The sequence below is a fragment of the Natator depressus genome, chromosome 13 (assembly GCF_965152275.1).
Source record: "Natator depressus isolate rNatDep1 chromosome 13, rNatDep2.hap1, whole genome shotgun sequence".
NCBI classification, from domain to species: Eukaryota; Metazoa; Chordata; order Testudines; family Cheloniidae; genus Natator; species Natator depressus.
Genome location: NC_134246.1, coordinates 1,450,125 through 1,466,943, shown reverse-complemented (window position 1 = coordinate 1,466,943; position 16,819 = coordinate 1,450,125). Strand labels below are relative to the sequence as shown.

Genomic DNA, 16,819 nt, shown 5'->3' with positions numbered 1-16,819 from the left:
AAAGCCGGCAGGTGCAGAGGGGACAGACACATCCCTCAGGAGAGGATTTACTAATGGAGATTCTCTATTTCCTAGTGAGGAGGAGAGGACGGAAGAAAAAATACAGGTAGGATCTGATGAGAAACAGTCAAAAGAAAAAAAAAGTCTCATTCAATTACATCATGTAATGGTAGACAGCTAAAAAGTGATATGTTTTTAAAGGTCTTATATACAAATGCTAGAAGTCTAAACAATAAGATGGGTGAACTAGAGTGCCTCGTATTAAATGAGGCTATTGACATAATTGGCATCACAGAAACTTGGTGGAATGAGGATAATCAATGGGACACAGTAATACCAGGGTACAAAATATATCAGAAGGGCAGAACAGGTCGTGCTGGTGCGGGAGTGGCACTATATGTGAAAGAGAGCATAGAATCAAATGAAATAAAAATCTTAAACGAACCAAACTGTACCACAGAATCTCTATGGATAGTAACTCCATGCCCTAAGAAGAAGAATATAGTGGTAGGGATATATTACCGACCACCTGACCAGGATGGTGATAGTGAAATGCTCAGGGAGATTAGAGAGGCTATTAAAATAAAAAACTCAGTAATAATAATGGGGAATTTCAACTATCTCCATATTGACTGGGTACATATCACCTCAGGACGGGATGCAGAGATAAAGTCTCTTGACACCTTAAATGACTGCTTCTTGGAGCAGCTAGTCCTGGAACCCACAAGGGGAGAGGCAATTCTTGCTTTAGTCCTAAGTGGAGCACAGGATCAGATCCAAGAGGTGAATATAGCTGGACCGCTTGGTAATAGGGACTATAATATAACTAAATTTAACATCCCCGTGGCAGGGAAAACACCACAGCAGCCCAACACTGCAACATTTAATTTCAGAATGGGGAACTACACAAAAATGAGGAAGTTAGTTAAACAGAAATTAAAAGGTACAGTGCCAAAATTAAAATTCCTGCAAGCTGCATGGAAACTTTTTAAAGACACCACAATAGAGGTTCAACTTAAATGTATATCCCAAATTAAAAAACATAGTAAGAGAACCAAAAAAGAGCCACCATGGCTAAACAACGAAGTAAAAGAAGCACAAGAGGCAAAAAGGCATCCTTAAAAAGTGGAAGTTAAATCCTAGAGAGAAAAATAGAAAGGAGCATAAACTCTGGCAAATGAAGTGTAAAAATATAACTAAGAAGGCCAAAAGAGAATTTGATGGATAGCTAGCCAAAGACTCAAAAAGTAATAGCAAAAAATGTTTTAAGTACATCAGAAGCAGGAAGCTGCTAAACAACCAGTGGGGCCACTGGACGACTGAGATGCTAAAGAAGCACTCAAGGACGATAAGGCCATTGCAGAGAAACAAAAATGAATTCTTTGCATCGGTCTTCACCCTTGAGGATGTGAGGAAGATTCCCAAACCTGAGCCATTCTTTTTAGGTGACAAATCTGAGGAACTGTCCCAGATTGAGGTGCCATTAGAAGAGGTTTTGGAACAAATTGATAAACTAAACAGTAATAAATCACCAGGACCAGGTGGTATTCACGCAAGAGTTCTGAAGGAACTCAAAGGTGAAACTGCAGAACTACTAACTGTCGTCTGTAACCTATCATTTAAATCAGCTTCTGTATCAAATTACTGAAGGACAGCTAATGTGCCGACAATTTTTTAAAAGGGCTCCAGAGGTGACCCCGGCAATTACAGGACAGTAAACGTGACTTCAGTACCGGGCAAACTGGTTGAAACTATAGTAAAGAACAAAATTGTCAGGCACATAGATGAACATAATTTGTTGGGGAAGAGTCAACATGGCTTTTGTAAAGAGAAATCATGCCTCACCAATCTACTAGAACTCTTTGTGGGGGTCAAAAAGCACGCGGACTAGGGGAATGCAGTGGATATAGTGAATTTAGATTTTTAGAAAGCCTTTGACAAGGTCCCTCACCAAAGGCTCTTAAGCAAAGTAAGCAGTCCTGGGATAAGAGGAAAGGTTATCTCATGGATTGGTAACTGGTTAAAAGATAGGAAATAAAGGGTAGGAATAAATGGTCAGTTTTCAGAATGGAGAGAGGTAAATAGTGGTGTCCCCCAGGGGTCTATACTGGGACCAGTCCTATTCAACATACTCAAAAATTATCTGGAAAAAGGAGTAAACAGTGAGGTGGCAAAATTTGCAGATGATACAAAACTACTCAAGATAATTAAGTCACAGGCAGACTGCAAAGAGCTACAAAAGGATCTCTCAGAACTGGGTGACTGGGCAACAAAATGGCAGATGAAATTCAATGTTTATGAATGTAAAGTAATGCACATTGGAAAACATAATCCCAACTATACATATAAAATGATGGGGTCTAAATTAGCTGTTGCCCCTCAAGAACGAGATCTTGGCATCATTGTGGAGAGTTCTCTGAAAACATCCACTCAATGTGCAGTGGCAGTCAAAAAAGTGAACAGAACATTGGGAATCATTAAGAAAGGGATAGATAAGACAGAAAATATATTGCCTCCATGGTACGCCCATATCTTGAATACTGCATGCAGACGTGATCGCCTCATCTCAAAAGAGATATTGGAATTGGAAAAGGTTCAGAAAAGGGCAACCAAAATGATTAGGGGTATGGAACAGCTGCCATATGAGGAGAGATGAATAGGACTGGGACTTTTCAGCTTGGAAAAGACGACTAAGCAGGGATATGATAGAGGTCTATAAAATCATGACTTGTGTGGAGAAAGTAAATAAGGAAGTGTTATTTACTCCTTCTCATAACACAAGAACTAGGGGCTACCAAATGAAATTAATAGGCAGCAGGTTTAAAACAAACAAAAGGAAGTATTTTTTCACACAACGCAGAGTTGACCTGTGGAACTCCGTGCCAGAGGATTTTGTGAAGGCCAAGACTATAACAGGGTTCAAAAAAGAACTAGATAAGTTCATGGAGGATAGGTCTATCAATGGCTATTAGCCAGGATGGTGCAGGGATGGTGTCCCTACAGGGAATGGATCACTTGATATTACCAGTTCTGTTCCTTCCCTCTGGGGCACCCGGCATTGGCCACTGTTGGAAGACAGGATACTGGGCTAGATGGACCTTTGGTCTGACCCAGTGTGACCATTCTTATGTTCCCTTCATCTTAATAAAAAGCAGAGACTGGGGGACAAGTGTTAATTCTGTCACTATAAATAAAGACAAAACCCCAAGTGCTTCTCCATGATCCTTTCAAGGAACTGAATGAAGTGCACAATATTTCACCCTGTGTGGGGTTGCTATATTTCCTCAGTTTTAGCAGACAGTTATGTCCTTTTTGCCAGCTCCTTCCTCTCGTTAGTGAAGGTTTGAAGACAATGGACTGGAATGTTTAGTTCTTTATTGGCAGTGCTGACATGCAGTTTCTGCAGTTACCATGTTAGATCACACACAATTCCTGCACTAGCAGCACTGTCTCACTGGTGAAAACTGCAAAATTGTGAAATCTGTCAGCCTAGCTCATGGGATCTCCCAAGGATTAAAGATTACTGCGTAAATACTCACCGTCTGGTTAATTGGAGCCACAGCACACATTTCCTCACTCTTCCTTGATGGCAGCCACAAAACCTCAGCAGAAGTGCTCTCAGTAATACTTCCCCACACCTCACAGAGGTAGGTTTCAACGCTTAATTAGTATGTACAGTGCTTTGTGATCCTTGGATGGAAGGTGATCTGGAAGGGCAGACTTATTATATCTTCTGCCACCCCCTTATTTACGCAGGTGAATGGTCCTTCATCGTAGGAGTTGTGAGTGGTTACATATGTCTGGGTCATTCAGATACCTTTTCCTTCCTTTCAGCTTCTTCTCCAAAATGGAGTCTTTTCCCTCTTCCAACACCTATCACCAACACTCACTACCAGACAGGCTAGTTAAAATCCATTTTACACAAAGCCATCACCTATAGTGTATTTCCAGGGCACTTAGCACTAATATTACCCATTCTCCTTTGGTCTCCTTTACAGTCAGAGACTGTAAATAAATTGGTAGCTAGCTTTATGGGTTCTAAGTGTGCTAAGACACACTTGGGCTCAGCACCACAGCCTTGCAATTCCGAAGACCTAAGTTAAGGAGTCAAATGATACACACACAACTGTGTGTCGTAGATACGGGAGGTTTGTCCACAGCCCCAGATCCAAACAATGATAAGCAGCAATACTCCGCATATCTGCTCAAGAGAGGTCCAGCAGTGGAAGCTTCAGCATAGCAAGCAGGCACTAGGACCCCGATCCAGCGCATGAACCAGCTTTAAGCAGGCGTGTAGTAAGTTCCATTGACTTCAAGTGCTTAAAGTGCTTTGCTGGATGAAGGCCCTGGCCATGCTCAGATGTGTTCTGCTATTTTTGCACTGTCATGAACACTAAACTAACAAAAAAAACTAGGGCTGTCAATTGCAGTTAACTCACGCAATTAACTCAAAAAAATTAATCGCGGTTTACTCGCACTATTAAACAATAGAATACCAATTGAAATTTGTTAAATATTTTGGATGTTTTTCTACATTTTTAAATATATTGATTTCAATTACAACACAGTATACAAAGTTGACAGCGCTAACTTTATATTATTTTATTACAAATATTTGCACTGTAAAAAATGATAAACAAAAGAAATAGCATTTTTTCAATTCACCTCATACAAGTACTGTAGTGCATTCTCTTTGTTGTGAAAGTGCAACTTACAAATGTAGATTTGTGTGTGTTACATAACTGAACTCAAAAACAAACAATGTAGAACTTTAGCGTCTACAAGTCCACTCAGTCCCACTTGTTGTTCAACCACGCTAAGAGACAAAAGTCTTTTTACATTTACAGGAGATAATGCTGCCCACTTCTTATTTACAATGTCACCAGAAAGTGAGAACAGGCATTCGCATGGCACTTTTGTAGCTGGCATTTCGAGGTATTTATGTGCCAGATATGCTAAACATTCATATGACCCTTCATGCTTCGGCCACCATTCCAGAAGACATGCTTCTATGCTGATGATGCTCGTTAAAAAAATAATGCATTAATTAAATTCGTGACTGAACTCCTTGGGGGAGAACTGTAGGTCTCCTGCTCTGTTTTACCCGCATTCTGCCATATATTTCATGTTATAGCTGTCTCAGATGATGACCCAGCACATATTGTTCATTTTAAGAACACTTTCACAGCAGATTTGACAAAACGCAAAGAAGGTACCCATGTGAGATTTCTAAAAATAGCTACAGCACTCAACTCAAGGTTTAAGAATCTGAAGTGCCTTCAAAAATCTGACAGGGACGAGGTGTGGAGCATGCTTCCAAAAGTCTTAAAAGAGCAACACTCTGATGTGGAAACTACAGAACCCAAACCACCAAAAAAGAAAATCAACCTTCTGCTGGTGGCATCTGACTCAGATGATGAACACGAACATGCGTCGGTCCACACTGCTTTGGATTGCTATCAAGCAGAACCCATCATCAGCATGGACGCATGTCCTCTGGAATGGCGGTAGAAGCATCAAGGGACATATGAATCTTTAGCGCATCTGGCACGTAAATATCTTGCAACGCCAGCTACAAAAGTGCCATGCGAACGCCTGTTCTCACTTTCAGGTGACATTGTAAACAAGAAGAGGACAGCATCATCTCTTGCAAATGTAAACAAACTTGTTTGTCTGAGTAATTGGCTGAACAAGAAGTAGGACTGAGTGGACTTGTAGGCTCTAAAGTTTTACATTGATTTGTTTTTAAATGCAGTTTGTTTTTTTACATGATTCTATGTTTGTAAGTTCAACTTTCATGATAAAGAGATTGCATTACAGTACTTATATTAGGTGAATTGAAAAATACTATTTCTTTTGGTTTTTAGTGAAAATATTTGTAATCAAAAAGAAATATAAAGTGAGCACTGTACACTTTGTATTGTGTGTTGTAACTGAAATCAATATATTTGGAAATGTAGAAAACATCCAACAATATTTAAATAAATGGTATATTATTGTTTAATCGCACAATTAATCGCGATTAATTTTTTTAATTGCTTGAAAGCCCTAAAAAACATACCAAAAAGGTTTTAAGAAACACGCATTAGAAATGAGAATCATAGAACATGTCCACAGCACAGAAAGAGTGAACTGAGTATGTTCAAGTTCTTTTATATCATTTAAGAGAGAAGTAATTATTTTAGAGTTAGTGAGAGGGTCGGACTCCCAGCCCATAGAAAGTTAAACAAAGCAAAGGTGGCAGCAATAAAAGCTCCCACTCGGTGCCCTTAACCTTGACCTGCAGGAACCACTTTTAGTGAACGGTGAGTAGTTCGCTCTCCAGGCCCAGCCAGTCACTGCTCCCTCTGAAATGTGCAACAAGGAGACAAATCGATGCCACGTGTGATGGTGGTTTGGGGATGTGAGCATCTGTCTAGAAGGAATCAGGCAGAACACCAGCTCCTGTTGCCAGGTCAAACAGCCAGACGACAATGATTTCTGATTGCTGTTGACCTGTACTGGATTTGAATAGTTCAAGGCTCTACCTCAAGGGCAATCCAGTCCCCGTTATCATTGACTAACATGTGCAGATCCAGAGCCCTGCTCAAAATTTGATAAGTCCTACTTTTCCCCTTTCACCACTCTACCCTGCTCCACTTCGGATGAGGAGCCATATTTCCAAAACTGCAACTCTTTCAGAGGCTGCAGCAACACCACAGATGTTGCTGGCAGTTTAATTGTGCTTTGTCCTTCATTGCTCTTTTATGGCAACTAAAAAAAGAAAAGTGTCAAGGGAAAAATTTTCCCCTTGTCATAGCTTTCCAGCTGGGATCCTGGTGAAGGGGATGGTAAACATCACAGTCCAAAAAAGGGAAAAAAGCCATTAAAAATCCAAATGGTAATTCCCACCCATATGGCACAAGTACTCCATATATTTAGTTCCGCAAGACTAGCCTAGCCACTTAGTATTAGAAACAACCTAGAGGCAGGGGAAAGCTTCCCCCTTGTCGTTAGCTTTGGAGTTTTTCTTTAATTAGCCTTAAGAAAACACAGCATTCCTATCTGAACAATCCACGTTTCTGGTTATTTATTCAGTTCCCCACTGCTGCACATTACCCAGCCATACACTGCAGGAATACATCATTTCTCATTGGCATTTGCTAGCAGCCTCCACAGGCAGCTCACCACACCAGGGGGAACTGGACAGACAGCCTCCTCAACATGCAATTGCAAGGGCTGGGCAGAGCCCAAGTCAAGTCGGCGGAGATACGCTTCACCAGCAAAGAGGCGGGGAGGAGGACTGGAGAGTTATGGTGTGACACAAAACGTACGTGGATAGGAAATGCACATTTATATCCATTTTCCAAAAGCAGTTTCACCTCAGTTTTCACAAAAAAACACCTACCAACGTGGTCAATCAATATTGCGAGGATAACATCTGGATACAAAGAAAAACACTCTGTTCAGAGGCCCCCACAACCTGTAGTCTGTCTTTGTAGGAGTCCAAATTCTTAGTGGGTTAGTGGGCTGACCTATAGTGTCCTTTCACCTGGTTGTCTGTCCAGGACAGAATTATATTTGCATCTTCCAGCAGCTACTTTATCTCAATAATGCCTCACTAGGGGAAGTTTCACCAAATAAATAAATAAATAAATAAATTTAAAAAAATCACTTTTTGTGCATAAAATTCAGAACTGGGATTGTGACACAGACCTATCAGGGATGTGAGATGGATGGAGCATTATATCAGTGAGATATTCAGATGCGAGAGAGGGACTGGATGGAGACACAAGCACAAAGTTAAGAATCTCTGGCTATATCAAAGGGGAGTATTGTGTTGGGACAAAGGGGTATCACCCAAAAAGGAATGTGTCCTCCAAACTAGTACCTGGATTAATTACAGGTGCATTTAGCAAAAAGCTGGCAGGGATACACCACCCAATTTGTTTCACTAGCAGTTGTACTTGTTGGCACCGCTGGACATTTTTCCAACTCCTCTTGTGGCAGAGAGGTTGCCGGTGACTAGTAATAGAGTGTGTGGTTTTTCTTTTTGGCTTTTTTAGGAAGAGGATTTATAGATCTGAGAAGATCCACGTAAAACAGAAGGAAAAGAGAAGAGGCAGAACATGAGGACAGAGATGTCTGAACACACGTGCATGTGTTGTTGGGGTTAAGTATGAATGAGATCAAGAAGTCAGATATATGTACCTGAGCATGAGGTTCATCAGCTGTAGCCCCTCCCCTTTCAGGAAGCGATCACGGTTGGAGCTCAGCATTAGACAGGAACAGAGAGAGTCAAAGAGGTTCTCCATCATTTCCTGCTCCTCGGCCGTGCTTGGATTGTGTCGTTTAAACACCTGCATGCCAAAGGGGACAAAAAAATGTAAGCCCTTACTTGGTTGCATATGGACACTGACATCAAATGCAAATTAACATTTTGCACGGCAAAACTTCAGAGTTTAACTTGTAAATTACAATTTTGCATAAGCCTGCAACTGTAATGGTAGCAACCACCCCCTCAGTGTATTACCCCTCATATCTCTGCTCCTTTCTCACCCCATGTGGCGTGACTGACTGTTATTGCCACATCCCAAATGGCTGCTAGCAAATGGGATTAGATCGAAAGCACAACAGGAGGAAGTGCTGGAAAAACGGGAACAGGTTGGTTACCTGACCTACAGCGCAATGAGGTTACAGCTGATTACCAGAGGCATAACTACTGCTGACTGTGTACTCAGATGACCTCCTCTTTGTGTTCGTTTGTGTACTAAAGAAATCTATGATCACTTGAAATAGTCACCCTACCACCACCCTACTAGCACCCCTTGATAGTCACTTATGCCATTCCTGACCTCCTCCCAACCAATCTCTGCCCAACAATTCCACATAGTTAGTTTTTCCTATGATTTTTTTCTTCTGCACCCCAAAGACAGGGCCTCCCCTGTTGTCACTAGTCTTTACGCCTTGTTTTTTGCTTAGTTTCTTCCTCAAACCTTCCCTGTATGCAAGCCTCACATGACTACAATACAGCTGAACAGTCCTGGATAGTGAACACCAGAAGCAGTTGCTGAGTGAAGCAAATATAAGCCTGCACAGCAGCACCCTAGACCTTACCCACGCATGTCACCATCACTTCAGCGAACAAGAAGTCATTAAGGATACAAACCTGAACAAACCCCCTTAAAAACCCCCCTTTAAAAATAGCCAGAGCCTCGCGAACCAGCTGAGCGTCAGCGAACCAGCTGAGCAGCGGGGACAGCAGAGCAGCTCACAGCAGGAGTTTGCCTGGGAGTTCGCCTGGAGTGAGCCCAGTGAGGCTTACATCTTGCAAACGTCTCTGAGGAAGCTCATAGTAGGTAGGTGATATGGAAGGGGGGGGTTCAGCTGTTGTGACCTGCACTGGATGTGCCATGTTTGTCTTTCTTCCACAGGACAGAAGCGACTTTGTCTGTACAAAGTGCAAGCTGGTCTCCATATTGGAAGAGAAGATTGAAGGTCTGGAACAACAGATAACGACCCTGCGTTGCATACGAGAAACTGAGGATTTTCTGGACAAAACACAGGATAGGCTTCTAGGGGCACAAAGCTCTAAAGATATAGAGCAGGTTGCACAGAGGAGCCAAGAGGCCAGTGAAGAAGCTTGGCAACATGTGACCTCCAGAAGAGGTAAGCGGAATGTCCGGGTTCCAGTAACACAGACACAGGTAACCAACCGCTTTCATGTTCTCTCCACAGGTACCATTGCGGAGAGTGGACCAGATGATATGTCTGGGGGGAGAAAGCAGAAGGAGACTCCGCTGGTTGGAAGGCATGAGATGTGATGTCCTGAGGTTGGGGGTTCCACGACCACCACTCCCAAGAGGAGAAGGCGGGTGGTGGTGGTCGGGGACTCTCTCCTCCGGGGGACTGAGTCATCTATCTGCCGCCCTGACCGGGAAAACCGAGAAGTCTGCTGCTTGCCAGGGGCTAAGATTCGCGATGTGACGGAGAGACTGCCGAGACTCATCAAGCCCTCGGATCGCTACCCCTTCCTGCTTCTCCACGTGGGCACCAATGATACTGCCAAGAATGACCTTGAGCGGATCACTGCGGACTACGTGGTTCTGGGAAGAAGGATAAAGGAGTTTGAGGCGCAAGTGGTGTTCTCGTCCATCCTCCCCGTGGAAGGAAAAGGCCTGGGTAGGGACCGTCGAATCGTGGAAGTCAACGAATGGCTACGCAGGTGGTGTCGGAGAGAAGGCTTTGGATTCTTTGACCATGGGATGGTGTTCCATGAAGGAGGAGTGCTGGGCAGAGACGGGCTCCATCTTACGAAGAGAGGGAAGAGCATCTTTGCCAGCAGGCTGGCTAACCTAGTGAGGAGGGCTTTAAACTAGGTTCACCGGGGGAAGGAGACCAAAGCCCTGAGGTAAGTGGGAAAGCGGGATACCGGGAGGAAGCACAGGCAGGAATGTCTGTGAGGGGAGGGCTCCTGCCTCATACTGGGAATGAGGGGCGATCAACAGGTTATCTCAAGTGCTTATATACAAATGCACAAAGCCTTGGAAACAAGCAGGGAGAACTGGAGGACCTGGTGATGTCAAGGAACTATGACGTGATTGGAATAACAGAGACTTGGTGGGATAACTCACATGACTGGAGTACAGTCATGGATGGTTATAAACTGTTCAGGAAGGACAGGCAGGGCAGAAAAGGTGGGGGAGTAGCACTGTATGTAAGGGAGCAGTATGACTGCTCAGAGCTCCGGTACGAAACTGTGGTAAAACCTGAGTGTCTCTGGATTAAGTTTAGAAGTGTGTGCAACAAGAGTGATGTAGTGGTGGGAGTCTGCTATAGACCACCGGACCAGGGGGATGAGGTGGATGAGGATTTCTTCCGGCAACTCACGGAAGCTACTAGATCGCATGCCCTGATTCTCATGGGTGACTTTAATTTTCCTGATATCTGCTGGGAGAGCAATACAGCGGTGCATAGACAATCCAGGAAGTTTTTGGAAAGCGTAGGGGACAATTTCCTGGCGCAAGTGCTAGGGGAGCCAACTAGGGGGGGCGCTTTTCTTGACCTGCTGCTCACAAACCGGGTAGAATTAGTGGGGGAAGCAAAAGTGGATGGGAATCTGGGAGGCAGTGACCATGAGTTGGTTGAGTTCAGGATCCTGATGCAGGGAAGAAAGGTAAGCAGCAGGATACGGACCCTGGACTTCAGGAAAGCAGACTTCGACTCCCTCAGGGAACAGATGGCCAGGATCCCCTGGGGGACTAACATGAAGGGGAAGGGAGTCCAGGAGAGCTGGCTGTATTTCAAGGAATCCCTGTTGAGGTTACAGGGACAAACCATCCCGATGAGTCGAAAGAATAGTAAACATGGCAAGCGACCAGCTTGGCTTAATGGTGAAATCCTAGCGGATCTTAAACATAAAAAAGAAGCTTACAAGAAGTGGAAGGTTGGACATATGACCAGGGAAGAGTATAAAAATATTGCTCGGGCATGTAGGAAAGATATCAGGAGGGCCAAATCGCACCTGGAGCTGCAGCTAGCAAGAGATGTCAAGAGTAACAAGAAGGGTTTCTTCAGGTATGTTAGCAACAAGAAGAAAGTCAAGGAAAGTGTGGGCCCCTTACTGAATGAGGGAGGCAACCTAGTGACAGAGGATGTGGAAAAAGCTAATGTACTCAATGCTTTTTTTGCCTCTGTTTTCACTAACAAGGTCAGCTCCCAGACTGCTGCGCTGGGCATCACAGAATGGGGAAGAGATGGCCAGCCCTCTGTGGAGATAGAGGTGGTTAGGGACTATTTAGAAAAGCTGGACGTGCACAAGTCCATGGGGCCGGACGAGTTACATCCGAGAGTGCTGAAGGAATTGGCGGCTGTGATTGCAGAGCCCTTGGCCATTATCTTTGAAAACTCGTGGCGAACGGGGGAAGTCCCGGATGACTGGAAAAAGGCTAATGTAGTGCCAATCTTTAAAAAAGGGAAGAAGGAGGATCCTGGGAAATACAGGCCAGTCAGCCTCACCTCAGTCCCTGGAAAAATCATGGAGCAGGTCCTCAAAGAATCAATCCTGAAGCACTTACATGAGAGGAAAGTGATCAGGAACAGTCAGCATGGATTCACCAAGGGAAGGTCATGCCTGACTAATCTAATCGCCTTTTATGATGAGATTACTGGTTCTGTGGATGAAGGGAAAGCAGTGGATGTATTGTTTCTTGACTTTAGCAAAGCTTTTGACACGGTCTCCCACAGTATTCTTGTCAGCAAGTTAAGGAAGTATGGGCTAGATGAATGCACTATAAGGTGGGTAGAAAGCTGGCTAGATTGTCGGGCTCAACGGGTAGTGATAAATGGCTCCATGTCTAGTTGGCAGCCGGTGTCAAGTGGAGTGCCCCAGGGGTCGGTCCTGGGGCCGGTTTTGTTCAATATCTTCATAAATGATCTGGAGGATGGTGTGGATTGCACTCTCAGCAAATTTGCAGATGATACTAAACTGGGAGGAGTGGTAGATACGCTGGAGGGGAGGGATAGGATACAGAAGGACCTAGACAAATTGGAGGATTGGGCCAAAAGAAATCTGATGAGGTTCAAGAAGGATAAGTGCAGGGTCCTGCACTTAGGATGGAAGAATCCAATGCACCGCTACAGACTAGGGACCGAATGGCTAGGCAGCAGTTCTGCGGAAAAGGACCTAGGGGTGACAGTGGACGAGAAGCTGGATATGAGTCAACAGTGTGCCCTTGTTGCCAAGAAGGCCAATGGCATTTTGGGATGTATAAGTAGGGGCATAGCGAGCAGATCGAGGGATGTGATCGTTCCCCTCTATTCGACACTGGTGAGGCCTCATCTGGAGTACTGTGTCCAGTTTTGGGCCCCACACTACAAGAAGGATGTGGATAAATTGGAGAGAGTCCAGCGAAGGGCAACAAAAATGATTAGGGGTCTAGAGCACATGACTTATGAAGAGAGGCTGAGGGAGCTGGGATTGTTTAGTCTGCAGAAGAGAAGAATGAGGGGGGATTTGATAGCTGCTTTCAACTACCTGAAAGGGGGTTCCAAAGAGGATGGCTCTAGACTGTTCTCAATGGTAGCAGATGACAGAACGAGGAGTAATGGTCTCAAGTTGCAATGGGGGAGGTTTAGATTGGATATTAGGAAAAACTTTTTCACTAAGAGGGTGGTGAAACACTGGAATGCGTTACCTAGGGAGGTGGTAGAATCTCCTTCCTTAGAGGTTTTTAAGGTCAGGCTTGACAAAGCCCTGGCTGGGATGATTTAACTGGGAATTGGTCCTGCTTCGAGCAGGGGGTTGGACTAGATGACCTTCTGGGGTCCCTTCCAACCCTGATATTCTATGATTCTATGAAATGGTAAACCGGCAATGCGGTCTAGTGCACTGAGCAGATGACACCAGGAGCACCCGAGTTCTAATCCTCGCTTTACCTTCAAGTCTTTATGTGGCTTTAAGTAAACCATTAACTTCTCTCATGCCTCAGTACTCACATCTCTAAAATGGGGACAACCCCCACCTGTCTTAGAGGGTGAGCTCCCGGTGGAAGTTTCTAAAGTACGATGAAAGTGCTGAAGAGCGAGCATTACAATGCTACAATGTATACAAGATGCCAAGACAGAGCAATACCTAGCATCTCTTCCACTCCGGTTACTCTTTTTGCTCACCACTCTTTTCAACCCCAATCAGTGAGTCTCTCAATGGCAGACCAGAAGCATATGAATTACTCACAGATAACTGCTGAAGCAGCACATCGATCCCATCCAGCTCCCCAAGCAATTCCCTGTTGTCTAGAGGAGAAAAAAAGAGAGGAAAAAATGAAGCTAACTGTCAGATTTTACAGCCGTCTAACACTGATACATCAGCAAACAAAATCAATACAGCTTGACAGAGTACAAAAGCTGCAGAGAGAGAGAGAAAGCAAGGGGAAGCCAGAGGCAGAAGAGTGCTGTCATGATCTGAAACAAGCCTGGATCCTATCCTAACAGAATATCAATAGCAGGGCTGCATCTCACCATCATTATTCTGGAGCAGAATAGCCAGCACCTCACTGCAGTACAGCTTATTGGCATCAAAAGGCATCTTTGCCTGTTGGAAAAAACAAGGATGAGAAACCCATCAGGGGCATTGCTCTGGGTGTTTATTTTGATTTAGAGAATGTGCTAAGCAGATCACTCAACACATGAGCAATGATTAAAACTAAACACAAACAGCAATAATCTTACAATCTGACTCAGTGCCAAGAAAAAAAATTAATTCTTCTCACTGATTTAAAAAAAAAAAGAAAAAATATCAGATCAACTCTGATCCTTGCCGATATCTTCAGAGGCAAAAGCTTGCGTAACCAAGTATGCCTAGCAAAGTCTACAAACCGCGAAGCTGAACATAGCCTGCCCCTGGTTGCTTATGGGGAGAAATGTGTTAGGATTTTCCATACCCACCTACAGAAATAAAGATTATACATAGGTATGTATGCACGTATCCTCACCCCATTGTGAACAACGTACACCCACCTCACCAGAAACTGAATTAGTGTCAAATGAATCACAATAAAGCTACCCAGTGGCAAACGCTGACCTCATACACCCTGACGAGGGCCTGAGATGCATCAAGCAGGGCAGCAGGCAAGACTCTTGCACTGCCATGGTCCAGACTGTATCGGGGCTCTGGGTCTCAATCCCACATCTTGCACTAACACTCCAGTCACTCGGACATGATGAAAGCGAACAGGCTGGAACTCTTTCTTGGAAGAAAGGCAAGACCCTTGGACTGGGATCATGAATCATGCTTAACTCCCCAGTTTTACCTACCAGGCAGTTTCATTTGAGGGAACAGTTACAGACTGGACAGTAGCAGTTCAGAAGCACTAATGTGGGTCAGTTCACTAAAGGCATTTACAAAACAGGCAGCCTCCTTTAGGGCTTTTACTTTCCATTGTCTGGCCATTAATCTTCCCTTGTACACAGAGAAAAAAGTAGTAACACAAAAAGGGTTAGGTTTAAAATAGTGTTTGTCACCAGCCACTCTCTGCCTGCCATACACAGCTCCTGCAGCTTCACTAAGGGAGCAGTCACTACGCAAGGTGTCCTCTGGACCAATCAACTCAGTCTGTTGCCACATTAGAAAGAACAAGAGAGATTAATATCAGATGACACTAATGGAAAGTAGGATGCACCAAGGTGTTTCAATGTACTGTTTACACTAAGCCTTTTCCCCAGAAAGATCCCAAACCACTCTACAGACTGCAGTTCTCAATACCAATCTGCCAGCTCTGGAGACGGAGCATGGCAGCCATTCTGGGCCATCTGTAACAGTAACCAATGAAACCGGTGCATTCCAACTCCCTGTGGAGACAGGCACTGTGAAATAACAGTCCGTCTCTTACCCACACTCCTGGGTGAGACACACACTATACACTAGCTCATAAAAATTGTATTGTGTTGCAAGTAAAATATAACTTCTCCCCTTGAGGGCGTTTTGATGGACAGAATGCAATTAACTAAGTTAGAATACAGTCAGGAAACTACAGCTCACACATCTTTACTCTTGTGAAAGAGCCAGGTCTCTTTAGTGACCTTTGGCCAGAGCCTTTGTTCTACGTCCCGTCCTGAGGATGGGACCTCCAGCAGCACAGAGCCCTTACCACACGTTGAGGCACTGGCTTAATACTCTTCTCCTGGAACCAGCACTATCTACTAACTCACCAAAGCCACTTCTTGGGAAAAACAAGATTCTGCTTGCAGGTGCTGACTGGACAAAGACTTCTTATGCTTATCCCAGCCCAAGATGTGGTCCTGGATCAGCACATCTGTTTGCATGCAAAGGGATAACGCATTTGGCTCAAAAGAAGCCTGAATGTGTTCAGGGAATAAATCAGCAACACGCTCTCGAGGACTGCGATGCAACTTAACAGACTGAGGGCTCACTCACTGACAACAAAAAAAGGGAACCAAACGCCCACACAAAGCAAGGAAGGTATTTCCCATCCAATACTGAAGCAATGCGAGGGGGCAGGCGTGTGTCTGCGGGGGCAGAAACGTTCAAATCAGCCAAGTATTGCCAAAAGCAAAGGTCACTGAATAAAACTTCATTAGTGTGAACCTTCCCACAATGACAGCTGTAAGCAAGAGTGAACACTGCCTGACCACATTGCACTCACACCTCGCAGAAATTAAAACAGGTCAGAATGAAGACAATGCCTGCCTTCAGCACCAGGCTTTCCAGGCTGTCAGCGTTCACGTTTGGCTGCACTAACCAGGGGAATCCAAGTGGTGATTATTTTGCTTTCCTAAGTTTCTAAGTCTTTCAGCTGTCAGAGTAATTACATAGTAGAGAGTAGGTCTGCATTTAGTACATACTTGCCTGGAATACAATTAGCTTTACTTTTTTTTTGTTTTTAGTCAAACGAAACATAATTATGTTACCACCTGCAGTCAGAAATTATAGGTTACTCCTGCTAACAGCTAAGTAGGGGACACAGAGGAACATCTGCGGACTTATGCAATTGGTGGAATATATTCTGTGGTTCAGTTACCTTTTGACTACTAAGGTGTTCTGTGCGGCGGGGCGGGGCGGGGGAGTTCTCCACTGCTGGAGGTGCTATCTTTTGAATGAGACAAAGGCAAGGGCTTGACCACTAGCATGCCCTCAGCGTATGAACATGGCTGTTAGCTCACTGGCTGCAACAGCACTCCCACAAGCCCCTTTTGAAGGGAGACTCACCTGCTATTTCATATGGGATGTTTGCATGCACTCTCCATTGTTTTCAATAGACTCTTCAAGGTTAACATCATCTCAGCATTTTCCTTGTGGGCATCCAAGCACTGAATCCTTCTG

General features: G+C 44.3%; 1 protein-coding gene across 2 annotated transcripts in view; it reads right to left on the bottom strand.

The window, feature by feature from the left end:
- The window catches only part of CTNNBL1 (catenin beta like 1), a 111,797-nt gene that overhangs the window by 54,912 nt on the left and 40,066 nt on the right, over nt 1–16,819 (bottom strand). For both annotated transcript variants that reach the window (XM_074969488.1, XM_074969487.1), the window contains exons 8-10: nt 13,999–14,071; nt 13,715–13,773; nt 8,191–8,339 (exon numbers count right to left, since the gene is read on the bottom strand). In XM_074969488.1, the coding sequence (XP_074825589.1) occupies nt 8,191–8,339; nt 13,715–13,773; nt 13,999–14,071 (281 nt within the window). The remainder of the gene's footprint in view (nt 1–8,190; nt 8,340–13,714; nt 13,774–13,998; nt 14,072–16,819) is intronic.